Source organism: Ammospiza caudacuta, chromosome 24, assembly GCF_027887145.1.
Source record: "Ammospiza caudacuta isolate bAmmCau1 chromosome 24, bAmmCau1.pri, whole genome shotgun sequence".
NCBI classification, from domain to species: Eukaryota; Metazoa; Chordata; class Aves; order Passeriformes; family Passerellidae; genus Ammospiza; species Ammospiza caudacuta.
Window position 1 is genome coordinate 3,199,616 of NC_080616.1, and position 16,933 is coordinate 3,216,548.

The 16,933-nt window shown below is 53.3% G+C and overlaps 1 protein-coding gene across 1 annotated transcript in view; it reads right to left on the minus strand.

Moving 5' to 3' along the window:
• Positions 1–6,032: 6,032 nt before the first annotated feature.
• KIF21B (kinesin family member 21B) overlaps positions 6,033–16,933 on the minus strand; it is a 49,852-nt gene continuing 38,951 nt past the window's right edge. Inside the window, exons 31-35 of the mRNA XM_058819214.1 lie at positions 12,776–12,940; positions 9,427–9,544; positions 8,095–8,265; positions 7,456–7,655; positions 6,033–6,243 (exon numbers count right to left, since the gene is read on the minus strand). Coding sequence (XP_058675197.1) covers positions 6,189–6,243; positions 7,456–7,655; positions 8,095–8,265; positions 9,427–9,544; positions 12,776–12,940 — 709 coding nt within the window. The 3' untranslated portion in view covers positions 6,033–6,188. The remainder of the gene's footprint in view (positions 6,244–7,455; positions 7,656–8,094; positions 8,266–9,426; positions 9,545–12,775; positions 12,941–16,933) is intronic.

The window sequence follows — 16,933 nt, forward strand, 5'->3', positions numbered from 1 at the left end:
GTGAAGAGGAGGAGGAGGAAGGTGCAGGGCTGTGGTGGGTGACAGGATGAGCCCTGGGGAGGAGGAGGAAGGTGCAGGGCTGTGCTTTTCTGGGAGCTGGGTCTGTCCCAGTTACAGCTGGAGCACCGTGCAGCACCTGGAGGGGCTGGGGGGTCCTCGTCCCTTCCCAGAAGGGTGAGGGGGGCTCAGGAGGATGAGCAGCCTGCAGGAGACAGTGAAGCTCCAGGGAGAATGTGGAAAGCAAACCGGAGCCCTGTGCTTGGCAGGGATCGTACCTGGACTCTCCAGTGTGGGGCACTGGAAGGATTGGTGAGGAGTACTGGGAGGACTGGTGAGGGTGAGGAGCACTGGGAGAGCACCAGGGGAAGCAGGCACTGGGTTTGCAGCACCAAGGCAGGAGGCAGCAATTCAGACCCCAAAGCAGCTGCTCAGAGGTGGTGAGGAGGGGACCTGGGGGGACAGGATGGGACCCCAGAGCTCCCAGCCCAGCCTGTGCCAGCAGAGCTGTAGGTGACAGGGAGGGGACCCTGCTCAGGAGGACTCACAGTCGTTTGGGGATCCAGTGCTTTCAGGCTCCTGACTCTGGTCCAGCCCTGCTCCCTCCACAGAGGCTGGAGCTGTGTGCTGGGGATGAGGAGACCCCCAGAGCCAGAGTTGGGCCCTGGGGAAAGAAGCATAACCCAGCAGCCTGAGGCAGGAGTGCAGGTATGAGCACACCCTTGTCACAAATCGAGGTGCCCAAGGGCAGAGGAAAATGAGGAATGTGGTACAAAGGCAGCTCCAAAGTGTCCCTGCCCTGGAGGGACTCTGAGACCACCAGAGGGGACTTCAGGTGTGCAGCCAGCACAGGGCACAGGGATGGAACAGCTCACCCACAGGCAAAGAGCCTTCAGCCCAGTCCTCCTCCTCCTCCAGCCTCAGCCCATGGTCCCACTGGAGCTCTGGAGAGCCAGGGACCAAAGGGCCACCCCTCCTAGACCCACTGCATGTGGGACCTTGTGCTTTAGTGTTTGGGAGGACCTGCACCCCAAACTGGCTCAGAGCCCCCTGACCCCTGTGCCAGGGCAGCTGCCAGCCTGAGCTGGGGCTCCAGGGCTCCCCTGGCTTATGGTCAGTGCCTGGCACTCAATCTAGACACAACTAGAGTTTTTGGGAGTGAAAAATCCATCACACAGCAGAATCAGGTTCTCACAGACCATGCCCAGCCTGGGCAGAGGCTTTCACAGCACATGCAGCAGGCTCTGGGCACTGGTGGCTGGAACCAGCCCACCCCAGCCATGTGCTCTGCACAGACATCCCCCAGCCCAGAGCTCCATCACATCACAGAGTATCTGGGAGAGCAGGGGGAGAAATTTGGGCTGAGCTGAGCCTTTCTGAGCAGCAGGCTCTGGGCAGAGGTGGCTGGAATCAGCTCACCCCAGCATTGTGCTTTGCACAGACATCCCCCAGCCCAGAGCTCCATCACATCCACAGAGTATCTGTGAGAGCAGAGGGAGACATTTGGGCTGAGCTGAGCCTTTCTGAGCCCCCTTTCCAAGGGACCAGATGGAGCCACCCCCAGGCTGCCAACCAAGCCAATCACCAATGAAACACCACAGATCCTCAGAATCCCACAAGGAATGGGAGCAAAATCTCAGTGTTGCAGCTGCTCTGGGGGATCCCTCTGGGGCAGGGACCCCAGCCCTGCTCCCTGCCCAGGAGGAGCAGGGAGGGAACACAGGGGGTGGCTCAGACATGCAGCAAGGTGGGAGCGAGGCCACGTGTCCCCAGGATGAATTCAAGTGTCAAAACCATAACAATAACAATAATTAAGAGAAAAAAATAATAAAAATTCTTACACCACAAACTCCCCACCCCATCCCCAATAGGAAACCAAATGAGAACAGCACCCAGCTTGCACCGTGAGGTAGCTAAACCAGATCAACAGCAAGAAATGAAATGCTCTTCTGCATGAAAAACATCAACCCACACAGGAACTAAGAGCTACACACACACACATACACATACACACACACACACAGAGCTATGGGATCACAGTCAGCCCTGGCCTGGTTCCAGCCAGGACAGAGTTAATTTTGCAGTAGCCAGGAGGGGACATGGCCAGAGCCCCGAGGTTCTTTTAGGCCACCTCACATCATTGCTGGGCAGGGGGAAGGGATCTCTTCCAATCAGGGTAACACTGCAGAGAGCTTTTGCACATGATTTGCTCCCTTTTGTACACTTTTGTTATCAATATTGTTGCACTTTTGTTATTAATATTGTTGCTGTTCATTTTTCTTATCTCATTGCTGTTTCCAGTCAATTGTTCCTATCTCTGCCTGTGATTTTTTTAACTTTTGTGCTTCCAATCCTCCTCTCCATCCCACCACAGGGAGGGAAGGAGGTGAGGGTTGTGGCAGCACACAGTTGTAGTGGAAACACCAAATTGGGGAATAGCAGTCCTAAACCACAACAGTTTTTTGTTGTGTTTTTTTTGGCATTCAAGGTAGGGCTTGAACAGTTAAGATAACAACAGATCTGCCCAGAGTGGCTTGGAAGCAAATTAGATCTCAACATTTTCTGTATTGGGTACTGAGCCACTGGTGACAGCATTGCCCATGTGGGTACCCAACCCTGCATATATTTCTGTCTGCTCCCATCACAGCCTCTGGCTCAGAGCAGGGAGGGGGATCAGGATTGCTCTGTTTATGACATGATAACATCAAGGGTCATTAGGGCTGTTTTGAGTGTTGCTCTTCTACCCCTACCTGGGGCACTTCCTTTGGGACTCCATTAATAACAACCATGACCACCCCATGGGGGAACATGGGAGGATGATTTTCCCCAGACTTTCACCCACTTTTCTCCCTTGAGTTCTGTTAAAACAGCTTCTGAAGCTCTGAATTCCCTTAGGATGTTAAGGAAATAATTTTGCCAGGTGTCCTTAGTGCAGTGCACATAATCTTTGGAGTCAAGAAAGAGATTTCTGGGAAGGTTCTTCAGAGATCTGAACAGAACAAACAGTGTTAAAGGTGACTCCCCAGCTCTGATGATGAAGATCATTGTTTTTTCTTCCTACCAACCTGTGTCTCAGCTGTGTTAAATGACTGTCCAAACTGGAGCAGCTCAGTTCCAGTTTAGGACTGGACTTATTCTCCAGTCTAGGGCTGTGGACTGAGGAAATGTGCCCTGTCACACCAGTACAGACCAGAGCCTCTGCTGCTGGGAGCAACTGGCACACCACAAGGCATCCTATGGTTTTACCTGCATGAGCACAGAGAGAGGACAGGAGGAATTGGGAAGGAAAACCCACTTCTGCCCCAGAAGCATGGCTGTGTGAGCTAAGAGGAAAAACAACAACTGCAGGGATTCTTCAGGGATAAATGCCAGCCCAGCTTCCAGTGGGCACGTGCTCAGACAGAACAACAGGGCTAATGTCACTTCTGATCCCCGTGAATGCCTCTCCACAGCTGCAGCAGTGAGCAGTGAGCACCCAGAGGGCCCTGCCTGCAGCCAGGGGGGGACAGCAGCACTGGGCTCTGCTGGGCTGTGCATCCAAGGCTGGCCCAGCAGATCCACAGCAGTGTAAGGCTTGGTCACAATGTACTGATGCCATGGAGACACACAGGGGAGCATCCATTCCTTCTCCTCAGAGGAGAGGTCTACTCTGGTCAGTAGAATATGGCTGTGGTCAGGTCAGGGTGAGCACTCTGCATGTGAATCATTCTCTCTTTTATATGCTTCTATTATTAACATTGCTGCTGTCTTCCTGTTTGTTTTTTATCTCACTGCTGTTTGCAGTAAATTGCTCTTATCTCAACCTGTGATCTTCATCTTTTGTGCCTCCAATTCCTCTCTCCACCCTGCTGGGCATGGGGGTTTTGGTAGGAGCACTAAATGGGAGAATGCTATTCCTAAATCAGGGCTCCCCTCCCTTCAAACCCCCTGCCTCAGGACAGCAACGCCGCAGCACCAGCTCCCTCCCTCCATGGGCTGTGAGAGCCTGGACACAGCAGCAGGAGAGGCTCAGGACAGGTCACTCAGCCCTGGAATACTGAACAGGCCCTTTCAGCCTGCACACAGGGAGGTGTTGGGGGCAAAGGCAAGGCAGGTCTGACCCTGGGTGCCCCCTCCAGCCATGGCAGCAGGGAAGGCTCAGGGCAGGCACTGGAGATCTCAGAGCACACAGGTGCAACACCAGGCTACAGCCAAACACTTCCCAGAGACAGCCACACACACAGAGCCTCTCCAGCCAAACCAGCTGAGGAATGAGTGTAAAAACCCCTCCAAGACAGGCCTGGGGGGTAGGAGACACCTCCTGCAGACCCCCATGGCTGTATGCCACTGGGTGCTGAGCTCTCTGTGCACTTATGGCCTGCACAGGTCACACAGGATGGATGGGAGCCTCTCCTCAGCACAGCCACCAGTCCTGGCTGTGCAGGGCTCAGCCACACTCCCAGGGAGCAGGGACTGTCCTGGCAGGGTCACTCTCACACACACAGACACACACACTCACACACATGTACCATTTACCCTCCAACAAGGCAAGCCAGCAGGATGGAATTTTCCCAAAACAAAAAGGCAACCCTCCCCTTCCCCCACCAAATCAATACAGAAATTCCTGTCTTTCATGATGCAGAGATGCAGAGGGATCCCCTCGCTCCAGCCAGAGTGCCTGGAGCAAGGGTTGGTGGCAGATGAGCTGGGGCAGTTCAAGGTATCACCATGGTTGGAGAGAGCAGAGGGGAAATGGTCTGTGCTTGATGGGGCAGGTCCTGGAGCCCCTGGCCTCCAAGATCCCAGTTCAGTGCTGTGGGATCACATGGAGAAATCCTTAAATTTGAGTTCAAGTGCTGCTTCTTCTGTGACAAAGGGGAAAGGAGAGTGTGTGAGGCAGGAACACCCATCCTGGGGTCTCCTTGGCCATTCCACAGGGCAGGACAGAGCAGGGGATGGTCCAGTGGGCCATAGGAGAGATGGAGGGGAGCTCCAGTGTGAGACCAGGGCCTTACCAGCCCCTCTTGAACAGGAGAGACAGAGGAAAGAGCCTGCAGAATGTCCTTGGGGAAACACTCCAGGGTGGAGCCCCCAGACCCTCCAGGAGATGAGATTGTGCAAGATCATCCACTGCAGGATTGTCCTTCCAGCACAGGGGGAGTCAGGGACTTGTGCAAGGTCAGTGTGCAACCCTGTCCCCCTCTGCTCCTGCCACAGTGACTCTGGTTGCTCCCTGCCTTGCTGGCTCCTCTCCAGCCTTGCATCCATGCAGGCCCAGCCTGAGCAAGCTCCAGTCCAGGCAGAGGTGAGGGCAGAACCCAAGGGAAGGACAGGCAGAGCCACAGCAGCGGGGTGCCAAATCCAGCCTCGGCCTTTTTGCCCTGTAACCTCCATTCTTGCTTCATTTCTCTGTCCCAAGGGGGTTAACTGGCTGCAGGAACCCAGCACAAAGCCCTGATGGGACCACAATGTCCAGAGCAGGGCTGAGCAGGCTGGGCATGTGGGGGAGAGCCCAGAGCCATAGGGCAGTTGAGTTTACAAGTGGGGTTTGGAGAATGTCAAAGGAACTGCAGCAGGTCAGTCTGGAAGCTGCCCAATGGAGAACATCCCAGGCTTGCTGTGCCTCATGAGATGGGACATGGCAAAGGAGCTCAGAGCACCCTCCAACCACTGGGGACACGTCCACACAGGAAAGGGAAGGCTGGGAGTACCAGGAAATCCTTCTGCAGTCCCCACAGCAGAGGTGCCTCACAAGTAATGGCTCCAGAGAAGCATCCTCTGTGTGGTGGTCCTGGCCAGCAGACACCAAATGTCCTCGTGGAGTGGAGAAGACTCCTGCAGGAACCAGCCCAGGAGCAGCACAGCACGGCAGAGCCATGGCAGGAGGGAGCTGGGTGTCTCTGAGGAGTCAGGGACCTCTGACCCCCAAAGTCCTTACAGCAGGATGGGTGAGAGATGAAACATTTCCTGTTCACTGGAGAACCATCAGAAACCTCAGTAGGAGGGCAGGTGGAGCTGCTGCTGCCCCACAGAGCTGCTTCCTCACAGGAGCTGACCAGAGTATCAGATGCAGCATTGTCCACCCCGTTGGGTCAGGCACAAAGAAACCCCTGTGCTGGGCTGAGCTCCTGTGGGTGGCTGAGTCCTCACTGAGAGCAGCAGAGGTGCCCTGCCCCTCACCCTGCCCACGCCTTGCAGTCTTTGTGCAGTTCCTAGTTTGACCCCGCAGGCAACCTCCTCCCACTCCAGAGCTTCACTGTCAAGTCGCTGAGGAGCAAAGGTGAGAGGGACAGCATGACCCAGGGGTTGGGGCAGGAGCCCCACAGCACTGCCCACAGGGTGCTCACTGCCCTCCCCTCCCCAGCACGGCAGCATGCAGCCCCCCAAGCTTCCAGGCCCTTCTCCCTTGGCAGGAATTGTCTGGTGCACTTTGGGGAGAAGGCAAACCCAATGGGGCTCAGCCTCCAGCTCACCCCTCTGGCAGCAGCTGGGGACAAAGGGAAAGGGTGACCCCACACCAGGACTCCTACCCGCCCTGAATGAGCTCCAGCAGTGAAATCCAGGGAGCTGCTTTGCTCCTGGGGCATGGGCTGATTTGGGGGTGGCTGCTGACTCCCAACCCACTATCCATGCAAAGGCACGGGCAGGCCATGGCTTCCCACTGAGGTGCCAAAGTAGATGTGGGCACTTGGCGAGGAAAAAAAACCAAAAAGAAGTGAAACCAAGGCAGGGGATGACTGGGCCAAGGGGGTGAGTCCATTCTAACAAAGACTTATCAAGTGGGGAAAAACTCAGAATAGTTTCATACCGTGAAGAAGCAGCTCAGACCAGAGAAAAAATGGGGGGGGGGGAGGGAAAGAGAGAGAGGAGCAAAAGCAACAGTGAGAGGGACAGAGAGAGGGGAGAGATGGAGAGAAAAGGGAAGGAGAGACAGAAGAGGAGCATATGAGCAAGAGAGTCAAGAGCAGGAGGGTCAAGGCAGACTAGTAGCACGGCCCTTTATGGCAAGGACGCGTCGTGGAAGGCAAGGGGTGAGCCCAGGCACGTAATTCCATAACTTTACCCGGCAGTCACTGTGGCACAGATGGGAGGGGGGGAGAAGGAGAGGCAGAGAGAGACAGAGAAAAAGGAAGGGAGAAAAGGGACAGGGTCGAAAAGAGGATATCAGAGTCTTGCTGCTGAAGAGCTCCCCGAGAGCAGCAGCCAATGCCCAGCCCCGAGGGAGAGGGGTCCCTGCGTGGGGAGTAACCCAGGGCATCACCAGAGCGTGGGCAGGGGGTGGCCAGGGACAGCTCTGGGCACTGCAGTGGGCAGGCTTGGCCGTGGGCAGCTACAGTGGGCACAAGGAGATGAAGGAGGGACTAAAAGCTGCAATTCCCTCCCCGCTCCCTGCTCACCCACCCAGCCCCAGTGGGGACAGCTCACACCCAGGGTCTCCCCCTTCCCAGGGGCCACGGGGGCAGAACATCAGGGGCTCACCTGGAGGCAGTGAAGATGTGCTTGGAGTTGGTGCAGATGGCATTGATGGGGCTGTCATGGCCCTTGATCTCCCCCACTGGGGTGAAGTTGTCCACGTTCCACACCTTGATGACGCCTCCTCGGCAGGCGCTCAGCACCATGGGGCGCCCGGGGATGAAGGCCAGGGCACACACCCAGTCCTTGTGGGCATTGGGGATTTGCTGGAGGCACAGAGCACAGCCATGACCAACCTCACCTGCAGCACCACGGGCAGCCCCATGCACCCATCCTGTCACTGTGTCAGGGAGCTCAGCTCCTCACTGACACCCCAAGACTGACTGGGACCTGGTGGAACTGGAGGTGCCCAGCTAGGAGCCAAGGGCGTGGGCTCAAAATCATGGCTTGGTTTCTCCCTTGGGCAGGAGACAACAACCCAGAATTCAGGGTGGAACACAAGCCCCCACACTGCAACTGATGCCTCAGCCTGTCTGAAAGAGAGGCAGCAAACCCAAGCATCCTGCTGGACAAATTATGGGGGCACAGCACACCCTCACCCACTCATGGTCAGGACTGTAAGTGCCCGCTCCACTGGCACCAGGTTCCTGGACAACCCCCAGGCCCCAGCAGCAACGCTCCCCTGCCCTGTGCTCCCCTCCAAACCTGGATAAGTTCCTGCTGCTCCAGATCCCACTTCTTTATGCCGTTGTCCCTGGAGCCACTGAAGAGGACATCTCCCTGGATGGCCAGGCACTCGATGCCATCATAGTGAGGGGGCTCGAAGTTGTGAGTGGGGCTGATATTGCCCACCATGCCCTCTGTGATCTCAAACACCTGGGGGAGAGCAGCAGGTAACAAACCACAGATGGCACTGGGACTCCCTCCCCTGGGCAGTTTGGCCACCACGCTCTGTGTCCCAGGCTTAGGGCACCCAGAGTGATTTTGGGAATGGGACTGGGCATTGGCTGCTGGAGGCTTTTGGGGCTCAGGGTCCTGCCACAAGCAGAGGAGATCTGACACCAGGGACAGCCCCACTCTGCTGCATTTTACTCATGGTGAGCCTTCACACTCCTCTGGAGCCACACTGACAGCTGAGGGGGATCCTGTCTCACCATCTCACCACCCCTCCCCACTTCCCTGGGGACAGCTCTAATTCAACCTGCTAAAACCTGAAAGAAAGGGAAAGGCTCCTACTGTGCTGCAGCAGTGACTGAGCAGGCACAAGGCATCTTTATCAGGGGGGAATTATGGAGCACAGCAGGGTGAACTCATCTGGGTCAGCCCTCACATGCAAATCACAGCCAGAGAGTCTGAAGAAGTTGCATTTCTCTTATGCATCAAAGGTGCATTGTGGACCAAGCAAAAGGCAAGATTTGGGAATAGGAAACAAGTGAAAACCTCACATGCAGAGGTGAAAACACAATCTGGGCTCAGCTCTCAGGAGGAGGGAAGAGTGAGGGGTTCCCAACATCTAGGCTTCCCTACAGGATTTTAAAAATGTGAGTGTTAACGTGGTAGGTGCTGCTGCCTGTCTCTTGTCCCCAGCAAGCCTCTCCTGTTGAAAGGCAAGGCTGAGTTAACAGTCAGGCAATGCAGTCAAACCTCCACTCACACTCAGAACAGCTGGATCAGCATCAGAGGCAAGAAAGGCTCTTTTGCAAGGGTTTATTCCAGCAGGGTAACTCAGTCCCTGAAGGACAAACCCGGGCAAAGAGGAAGAACCACGAGGAGCAGGAGCTTATAAAGGGGAAGGGGTGGGGGGCAGAGGCGCCTGGCCTCCAGGGGTAGGGGGGTGGTACCAGGGATACCAAACCAGTGACAGGGGAAGGAGAAACCAGAGGAAGTTGCGACACCAAGTCCATGGGGGAGACTGTTTTCCCTTTGGGAGGGATGATCTATGGTAAGTGTGATGTTTCCAGGGCTCAGGGCTTGGGGATTGACCAAGGGGGGAGATGCTACAGGACTGGGGGTGCTGCTCCCCAAGGAGCAGAGTACCTTGACATAGTGATCCTTGGAGCCTGTGACCACCAGGTCGTGGTTGCTCGGGGTCTGGCTCACTGTCAGGCACATCACGGGCCCGATGTGGCCGCTCAGCTTCCCCACGGGCTGCAGCCTGAGGGCAGCAAGGGCACAGCTCAGCCCCTGAGGGCAGCAAGGGCACAGCTCAGCCCCTGAGGGCAGCAAGGGCACAGCTCAGCCCGTGAGGGCAGCAAGGGCACAGCTCAGCCCCTGAGGGCAGCAAGGGCACAGCTCAGCCCCTGCAAGGGCAGCAAGGGCACAGCTCAGCCCCTGAGGGCAGCAAGGGCACAGCTCAGCCCCTGAGAGGCAGCAAGGGCACAGCTCAGCCCCTGAGGGCAGCAAGGGCACAGCTCAGCCCCTGCAAGGGCAGCAAGGGCACAGCTCAGCCCCTGAGGGCAGCAAGGGCACAGCTCAGCCCCTGAGGGGCAGCAAGGGCACAGCTCAGCCCCTGAGGGGGCAGCAAGGGCACAGCTCAGCCCCTGAGGGGGCAGCAAGGGCACAGCTCAGCCCCTGAGGGCAGCAAGGGCACAGCTCAGCCCCTGCAAGGGCAGCAAGGGCACAGCTCAGCCCCTGAGGGCAGCAAGGGCACAGCTCAGCCCCTGAGAGGCAGCAAGGGCACAGCTCAGCCCCTGAGGGCAGCAAGGGCACAGCTCAGCCCCTGCAAGGGCAGCAAGGGCACAGCTCAGCCCCTGAGAGGCAGCAAGGGCACAGCTCAGCCCCTGAGGGGCAGCAAGGGCACAGCTCAGCCCCTGAGGGGGCAGCAAGGGCACAGCTCAGCCCCTGAGAGGCAGCAAGGGCACAGCTCAGCCCCTGAGGGCAGCAAGGGCACAGCTCAGCCCCTGAGGGGGCAGCAAGGGCACAGCTCAGCCCCTGTGGGCAGCAAGGGCACAGCTCAGCCCCTGTGGGCAGCAAGGGCACAGCTCAGCCCCTGAGGGCAGCAAGGGCACAGCTCAGCCCCTGAGGGGGCAGCAAGGGCACAGCTCAGCCCCTGAGGGCAGCAAGGGCACAGCTCAGCCCCTGCTCCTGCTGGGGCTCATCCTCCCACCCAGCCCTGGGTGCCCCAGCCAGGGCTGCTTCCTCTGGGGCAGAGCCCATGGCCCGTGATCCAGGGGAGGAGGGCAGATTGAGTGTGCCAACATCTGGCGGCAGGGCCCAAGCTGCAGCACAGGGTTGTTAAATTAACCTTTAATTCTTAAATTCAGATTTGTTATTATAAAAAAATCTTAATTTTTCTTAAATTCAAAATATTAAATTTTAAATAAATCTTAAAATTAAGAAAATTTTTAAATCTTAAATTTAAGAAAACCTTAAAGATTTATGATCTTAAAAAATCTTAATTTTTTACAGATTTAAAATATTAAATGTTAAATTTAGGAAAAAATTAAAATCTTAAATTTAAGAAAATCTTAAATCCTAAATTAATCTTAAATTTTTAAATTAAGATTTATGATGTTTAAAAATCTTAAATTTTTTTTTAAATTAACATCTTAAATTTTAAATATTAATTTTTTTAAATTAAAAAATCTTAAATTTAAATCTTAAATCTTGAAAAAAACCTTAACTTAATCTTTAAGTCTTAAATTAAGATTTAAGATCTTAAAAAAATCTTAAATTTAAACAAAAATTAAAATCTTAAATTTAAAAATCTTAAAAAATCTTAAATTAATTTTTAATTCTTAAATTAAGATTTATGATCTTAAAAAAATGGTACATTATTATAAACTGAAAATCTTAAATGTTAAATTTAAAAATCTTTAATTTAAGAAAATCCTAAATATAAATTTTAAATCTTAAATTAATCTTCAATTCTCAAGCTAAGTTTTATGATATTAAAAAAGCTTAAATTTTTACAAATTTAAAATCTTAAATTTAAGAATCTTAAATTTAAGATCTTACATTTAAATCTTAAATCTTAAAAAATCTTAAATTAATCTTTAATTCTTAAATTAAGATTTATGATCTTAAAAAAATCTTAAATTTTAAAAAAATTAAAATCTTAAATCTTAAATTTAAAAACTTGAACTTAAGATTTAAAAAAATCTTGGATTTAAAAAACAAAAATATTTAAGAAAATCTTAAATTTAAATCTTAAAAAATTCTTTAACATTTTTTTAAACCAAAACCACTAGGATCCCATAGGAAAGCATCCTGAAAACCCTTATTCCAGGCAATTCCTGCTGCGGAAAACACTTTAATTTTGCCCAGTGAGATAATTTCATTTCCCCCAAGGGCATAATTTCATTTCGCCCAAGGGGATAATTTTGTTTTGCCCAGGGGAATCATTTCATTTCCCCCAGGGGCATCATTTCATGCCACTCTGAGCCCCCATCCCTGCCCAGCTCAGCCCCATCCCCGCCCAGCTCATCTCCCATCCCTGCCCAGCTCAGCTCCAATCCCTGCCCTGCTCATCTCCCATCCCTGACCTGCTGAGCCCCCAGCCCTGCCCTGCTCATCTCCCATCCCTGCCCTGCTCATCTCCCATCCCTGCCCAGCTCATCTCCCATCCCTGCCCAGCTCAGCTCCAATCCCTGCCCAGCTCAGCCCCCATCCCTGCCCTGCTCATCTCCCATCCCTGCCCAGCTCAGCCCCATCCCTGCCCAGCTGAGCCCCCAGCCCTGCCCAGCTGAGCCCCCAGCCCTGCCCTGCTCATCTCCCATCCCTGCCCTGCTCATCTCCCATCCCTGCCCTGCTCATCTCCCATCCCTGCCCAGCTCAGCCCCATCCCTGCCCTGCTCAGCCCCATCCCTGCCCAGCTCAGCCCCCATCCCTGCTCATCTCCCATCCCTGCCCAGCTCAGCCCCATCCCTGCCCAGCTCAGCTCCATCCCTGACCTGCTGAGCCCCAGCCCTGCCCAGCTCAGCCCCCATCCCTGCTCATCTCCCATCCCTGCCCAGCTCAGCCCCATCCCTGCCCAGCTCAGCTCCATCCCTGACCTGCTGAGCCCCAGCCCTGCCCAGCTCAGCCCCATCCCTGCCCAGCTCAGCCCCATCCCTGCCCAGCTCAGCTCCATCCCTGACCTGCTGAGCCCCAGCCCTGCCCAGCTCAGCCCCCATCCCTGCCCAGCTCAGCCCCATCCCTGCCCAGCTCAGCCCCCATCCCTGCCCAGCTCAGCCCCAGCCCTGCCCTGCCCAGCTCCCATCCCTGCCCAGCTCAGCCCCAGCCCTGCCCTGCCCAGCTCCCATCCCTGCCCTGCCCAGCTCCATCCCTGCCCAGCTCAGCCCCATCCTTGCCCAGCTCAGCCCCATCCTTGCCCAGCTCCCATCCCTGCCCAGCTCCCAGCCCTGCCCAGCTCAGCCCCCAGCCCTGCCCAGCTCCCATCCCTGACCTGCTGAGCTCCCAGACGCGCACGGCGTTGCCGGCGGCCGCGTAGAGCGCGGTGCCCGCGGGGTTGAGCGCGATCTGGTTGATCTGGTGCTCGCCCTGCACGCTGGTGACCGTGCGGCTGCTGGTCCCAGCACACGCGTCCCCAGAGATCACCTGGCCCGACGACCTGAAGGGGGACAGTTCAAAGGGGTGATGGATTGTACCTGCTGGGGAGTAATTAGCGTTGAGTCTGTGATTGCACGAGGCTGAGCAATCACAGAATTCACAGAATGACCAGGTTGGAACAGACCTCAAAGATCATCGAGTCCAACCCAGCCCCAGCACCTCAACTGAACCCTGGCACCCAGTGCCACATCCAGGCTTTGTTAAACACCCCCAGGGATGGTGACTCCACCACCTCCCCGGGCAGCCATTCCAGAACTTTATCACTCTTTCCATGAAAAACTTTTTCCTGATATCCAACATATATTTCCCTTGATGTAGCTTGAGACTGTGACCTCTGGTTATGTCAGTGCTGCCTGGAGAAAGAGCCCAGCCACACTTGACTACAACTGACCTCCCACCAACTACAACCCTTCAGGAAGTTGTAGAGAGTGATAAGGTCACCCCTGAGTGTCCTTTTCTCCAGGCTGAGCACCCCCAGCTCCCTCAGTTGTTCCTCACAGGGTTTGTGTTCCCAGCCCCTCAACAGCCTCAGTGCCTCCTCTGGACATGCTCAATGTCTCCATGTCTTCCCTAAACTGGGGGCCCAGAGCTGGACACAACACTCCAGGTGTGCCCTCAGCAGTGCTGAGTAAAGGGGCAGAATGACCTCCTTGCTCCTGCTGGCCACACCATTCCTGATCCAGGCCAGGAGCCATTGGCCTTCTTGGCCACCAGAGCACACTGCTGGCTCATGTTCAGCCTGCTGTCCATCAGCACCCCCAGGTTCCTTTCTGGGCACTGTCCAGCCACACCATCCCCAGCCTATACCTTCATTCTACTATCCTATACTATGTGGCCGTGTTTCTCTTCACAGAGAAAAGCAAGGCACAATTTTTGCCAATGATTTTCTGGGAAAAGCAGAGAGAAGCCTCAGAGAAGAGAAAAACAATTCTTATGTCTATTCTCTGCTCCTGTTGTTTTGCACCTGTGGAATGTGTTAGGATATTGTTTACCTGCAGGAATTTAGTAATTGGGTTTTGCTGAGGATTGTTTTGTTTCCTTGGCCCATCACAAAAAGCTGTTGCCTGATTGTCAAGAGACAGTCAGGAGTTTTCTTTAGTATTCTTTAGCATTCTTTGTAATATAAATATAGTATAATATAGGATAATAGAGTGTTCAGCATTCCAAAGCCTTGGAGTCATATTCAATCATTCCTGTGATGAGGGTGCTCTGATATTACTATAATACCATATTATACTATAATACTACATTATCCTATTAAGAAAAAACCCATCTGTGGAGACAGATGGGCATGCCAGCCCTCTCCCTTGGAGAGCTATCCATTGAATGGGCTGTGATAAGATCTTCTCAAACTCTTCTTGATTGAGAAATCCTCCTTGGTCATGGTCAGTTCCCAGGCATGCTTTGGAATCCCATGTAGATTTGTTGGGAATGATTGGGTTTTCCCCACCCCTGCTTTTCCCCATAAAACTCCCAGTTTCTGCCCTGTTCAGGAGGGAGCTGCTGTCACTGGTGTCCTTTGCAGGGTGCTGGAATAAAGGAACTCTGTGGAACAATCTCATGGCGCTCCTGTCTCTTTGTCCCTGTGTTGGCCTGGGGACACCTCACCAGGCAGAGCTGAAATCACTGCTGAGAGCTGAAATCACTGCTAAGAGCTGAAATCACTGAGAGCTGAAATCACTGCTAAGAGCTGAAATCACTGAGAGCTGAAATCACTGCTAAGAGCTGAGCTGGCTGCCCCTTGCTGGGGTTACCCTGCAGCTGAAGGACTGCCTGAGACCCAAGAAAGTTGTCTCTTGCAGGATCTCTCTCTGGGAAGGTTGTGGTGTCCAGGCTGAGCCATCAGACCCCTGTTGCCCTTGCAGACAGTCTGATACAGCTTTGACCTAACTGGTCCTTGAATCCAAAACACCATCACCAGTGACCAATTATAAAATCACCCTTTGGTAAAGAAATCTCCATAACACATTCCACATGTGCACAATGACAGGTGCAACAAGTGGAGATAAGAATTGTTTCTCATTGTTTTCTCTGAGCTTTCTCCCAGCTTCCCAGGAAAATCCTAGGAGAGCTGTCTCTCTCTGTTCAGGAATATGTGGTTACCACAGGTGGTGCCTTGTCAAGGCTGAACAGAGCCTAGAACAGAGGCTGGACAGAGCTAAAGAATAAAGTAGGGATTTATTAGGAGGCCTCAATGGATCCACCTTGGATGGAGCAATTTACATTTTGTCTGAAGCAAAGTAGCCTTATAAACATATCACCACTGTGGTAGAATTGTGCCTAAAGACAAAAAAGCTTTTGTTCTCTATTGCAGCTTTCTAGATACCCAAGGCACTTAGTATAAGTTTCTACTAAAAGCTAAAATCTATATTCTAAATCTATATTTCTATTTCAGTTTGTAGCTTTATATATCTCAGTTTCTCATGGGGTTTCAGTTCAATCCTTGTGCTTAGATTTCGCTCCAGCCCTGTGCCCTGAGGGGCTTGTACCAACAGCAGCCAGGGCTACAGCCCAGGTGAACCCAAATGGTCACAAAATGGATGACAGGTCATGGGGTCTCTCACTTTTATAAGTTTTGGTCCATTTGCATATTGGGGTTAATTGTCCAGTTACAGCTTTAACCCATGAAGTCCCATCCTGCTTGTTTTTCTGTTTTTAGTTCATATTGTTTGTGCTCTTGGGCTGAGATTTGGATCATTTGTCCTTGGTGCCCAGCTATAGCAGGAATTGTTTTGTCTCCCTGCTCTGTGCACAGAGCTCAGCATCCCTTAATATGAACCCAGACCCGCACACTAAAGCAGCACAGAATCCGAAAAATAGAAAAGCTAAACTGAGGCATCAGGAAGGATGAGACCAGAGCCACTGAGGAACCACAGGGCTGTCCCCAGGCTGGCACAGCTGGGTCCCACACTGAGGAAAGGCCCTGGAGTGTCCCTGTCCCTCTGGCCACAATGGGACCAACAGGAGCTTTGTCCCACAGGGCAGTGCCCAGCCTGCAAAGGCAGCCAAGGATCAGGCTCTGTGCCTGTCTCAGAGCATCCTGCCCTGGCTTCCAGCTGAGGTTCCCTGCTCTCCCCCTGTGCCTCTCTGCTTCCACAGAAGGGCTGGTGAGTACTGGCATCCAGCACAGGGCAGAGAGGTCTCAGCCTGTGGGCCAGGAGGGAAACCAAGGCAGGTGAGTTGAGGCTGGATGGGGAAAGGAGACCTGTGCCACAGCAAGTGGGTAGCTCTGACCTGCTATAGGAATGTGCCCCTTGTTGACAGAGTGACAAAACTGTCCTTTGTCCCCTTAAAAAGGAAAGAAACCCAGAAGTTTCTGTCATTAATTAGGTGAAAAAGCCACCTCACAGGCCTGGGGGACTTCACCTCAAACTTAAGGATAGCCAATTGGACAGGAGCCAAAAAGTCCCACCTGAGCAATTTACTAGAAAAAGAAGAGAACAAAGACACAAATTGCTTTTGTGGGGTGTTTTACCAGGAGCAAGAACCTCTTGCATTTGGCTTGGTTTTTCTCTGTTTGTTATTTTGCCTTTTATTGAACCTTTTTGTTTCCAACACTGCAACAGAAGCCATCCTGCTGATTTTATGCCTCCAAAGGTAGCTGAGCTATCTTGGGTGAGTAATAGACCTCCAAGAGCTTATGAGACCTGGCTCAAGGAGGCTGCTATTACTCCCTACCATCCTGTCCTAACCTTGGAGCCCTACTCCAGACTGGCAGCCACAGCTACAGTCTGTTCCACGCTCCTTTCTGGTCCTCAAACTCCTCACAGAGCCCCAGGTTTCCCACTGAAGAGGCTGTGATTTACCCAGACACTGCTGTTTGGGGCTGTGCCCCCCATGGGAGCTGCCAGCTCTCAGAACAGCTGCAAAATCTCCTCAAAGCTCCTGACCCTTAACAAGTGCTGGATTCTGCACCTGGGACACAGCAACCCTGCAGGGAACAGAGGCTGGAGAGCAGCTGTGGGAAGGGACCTGGGCATCCTGGTCAATGAAT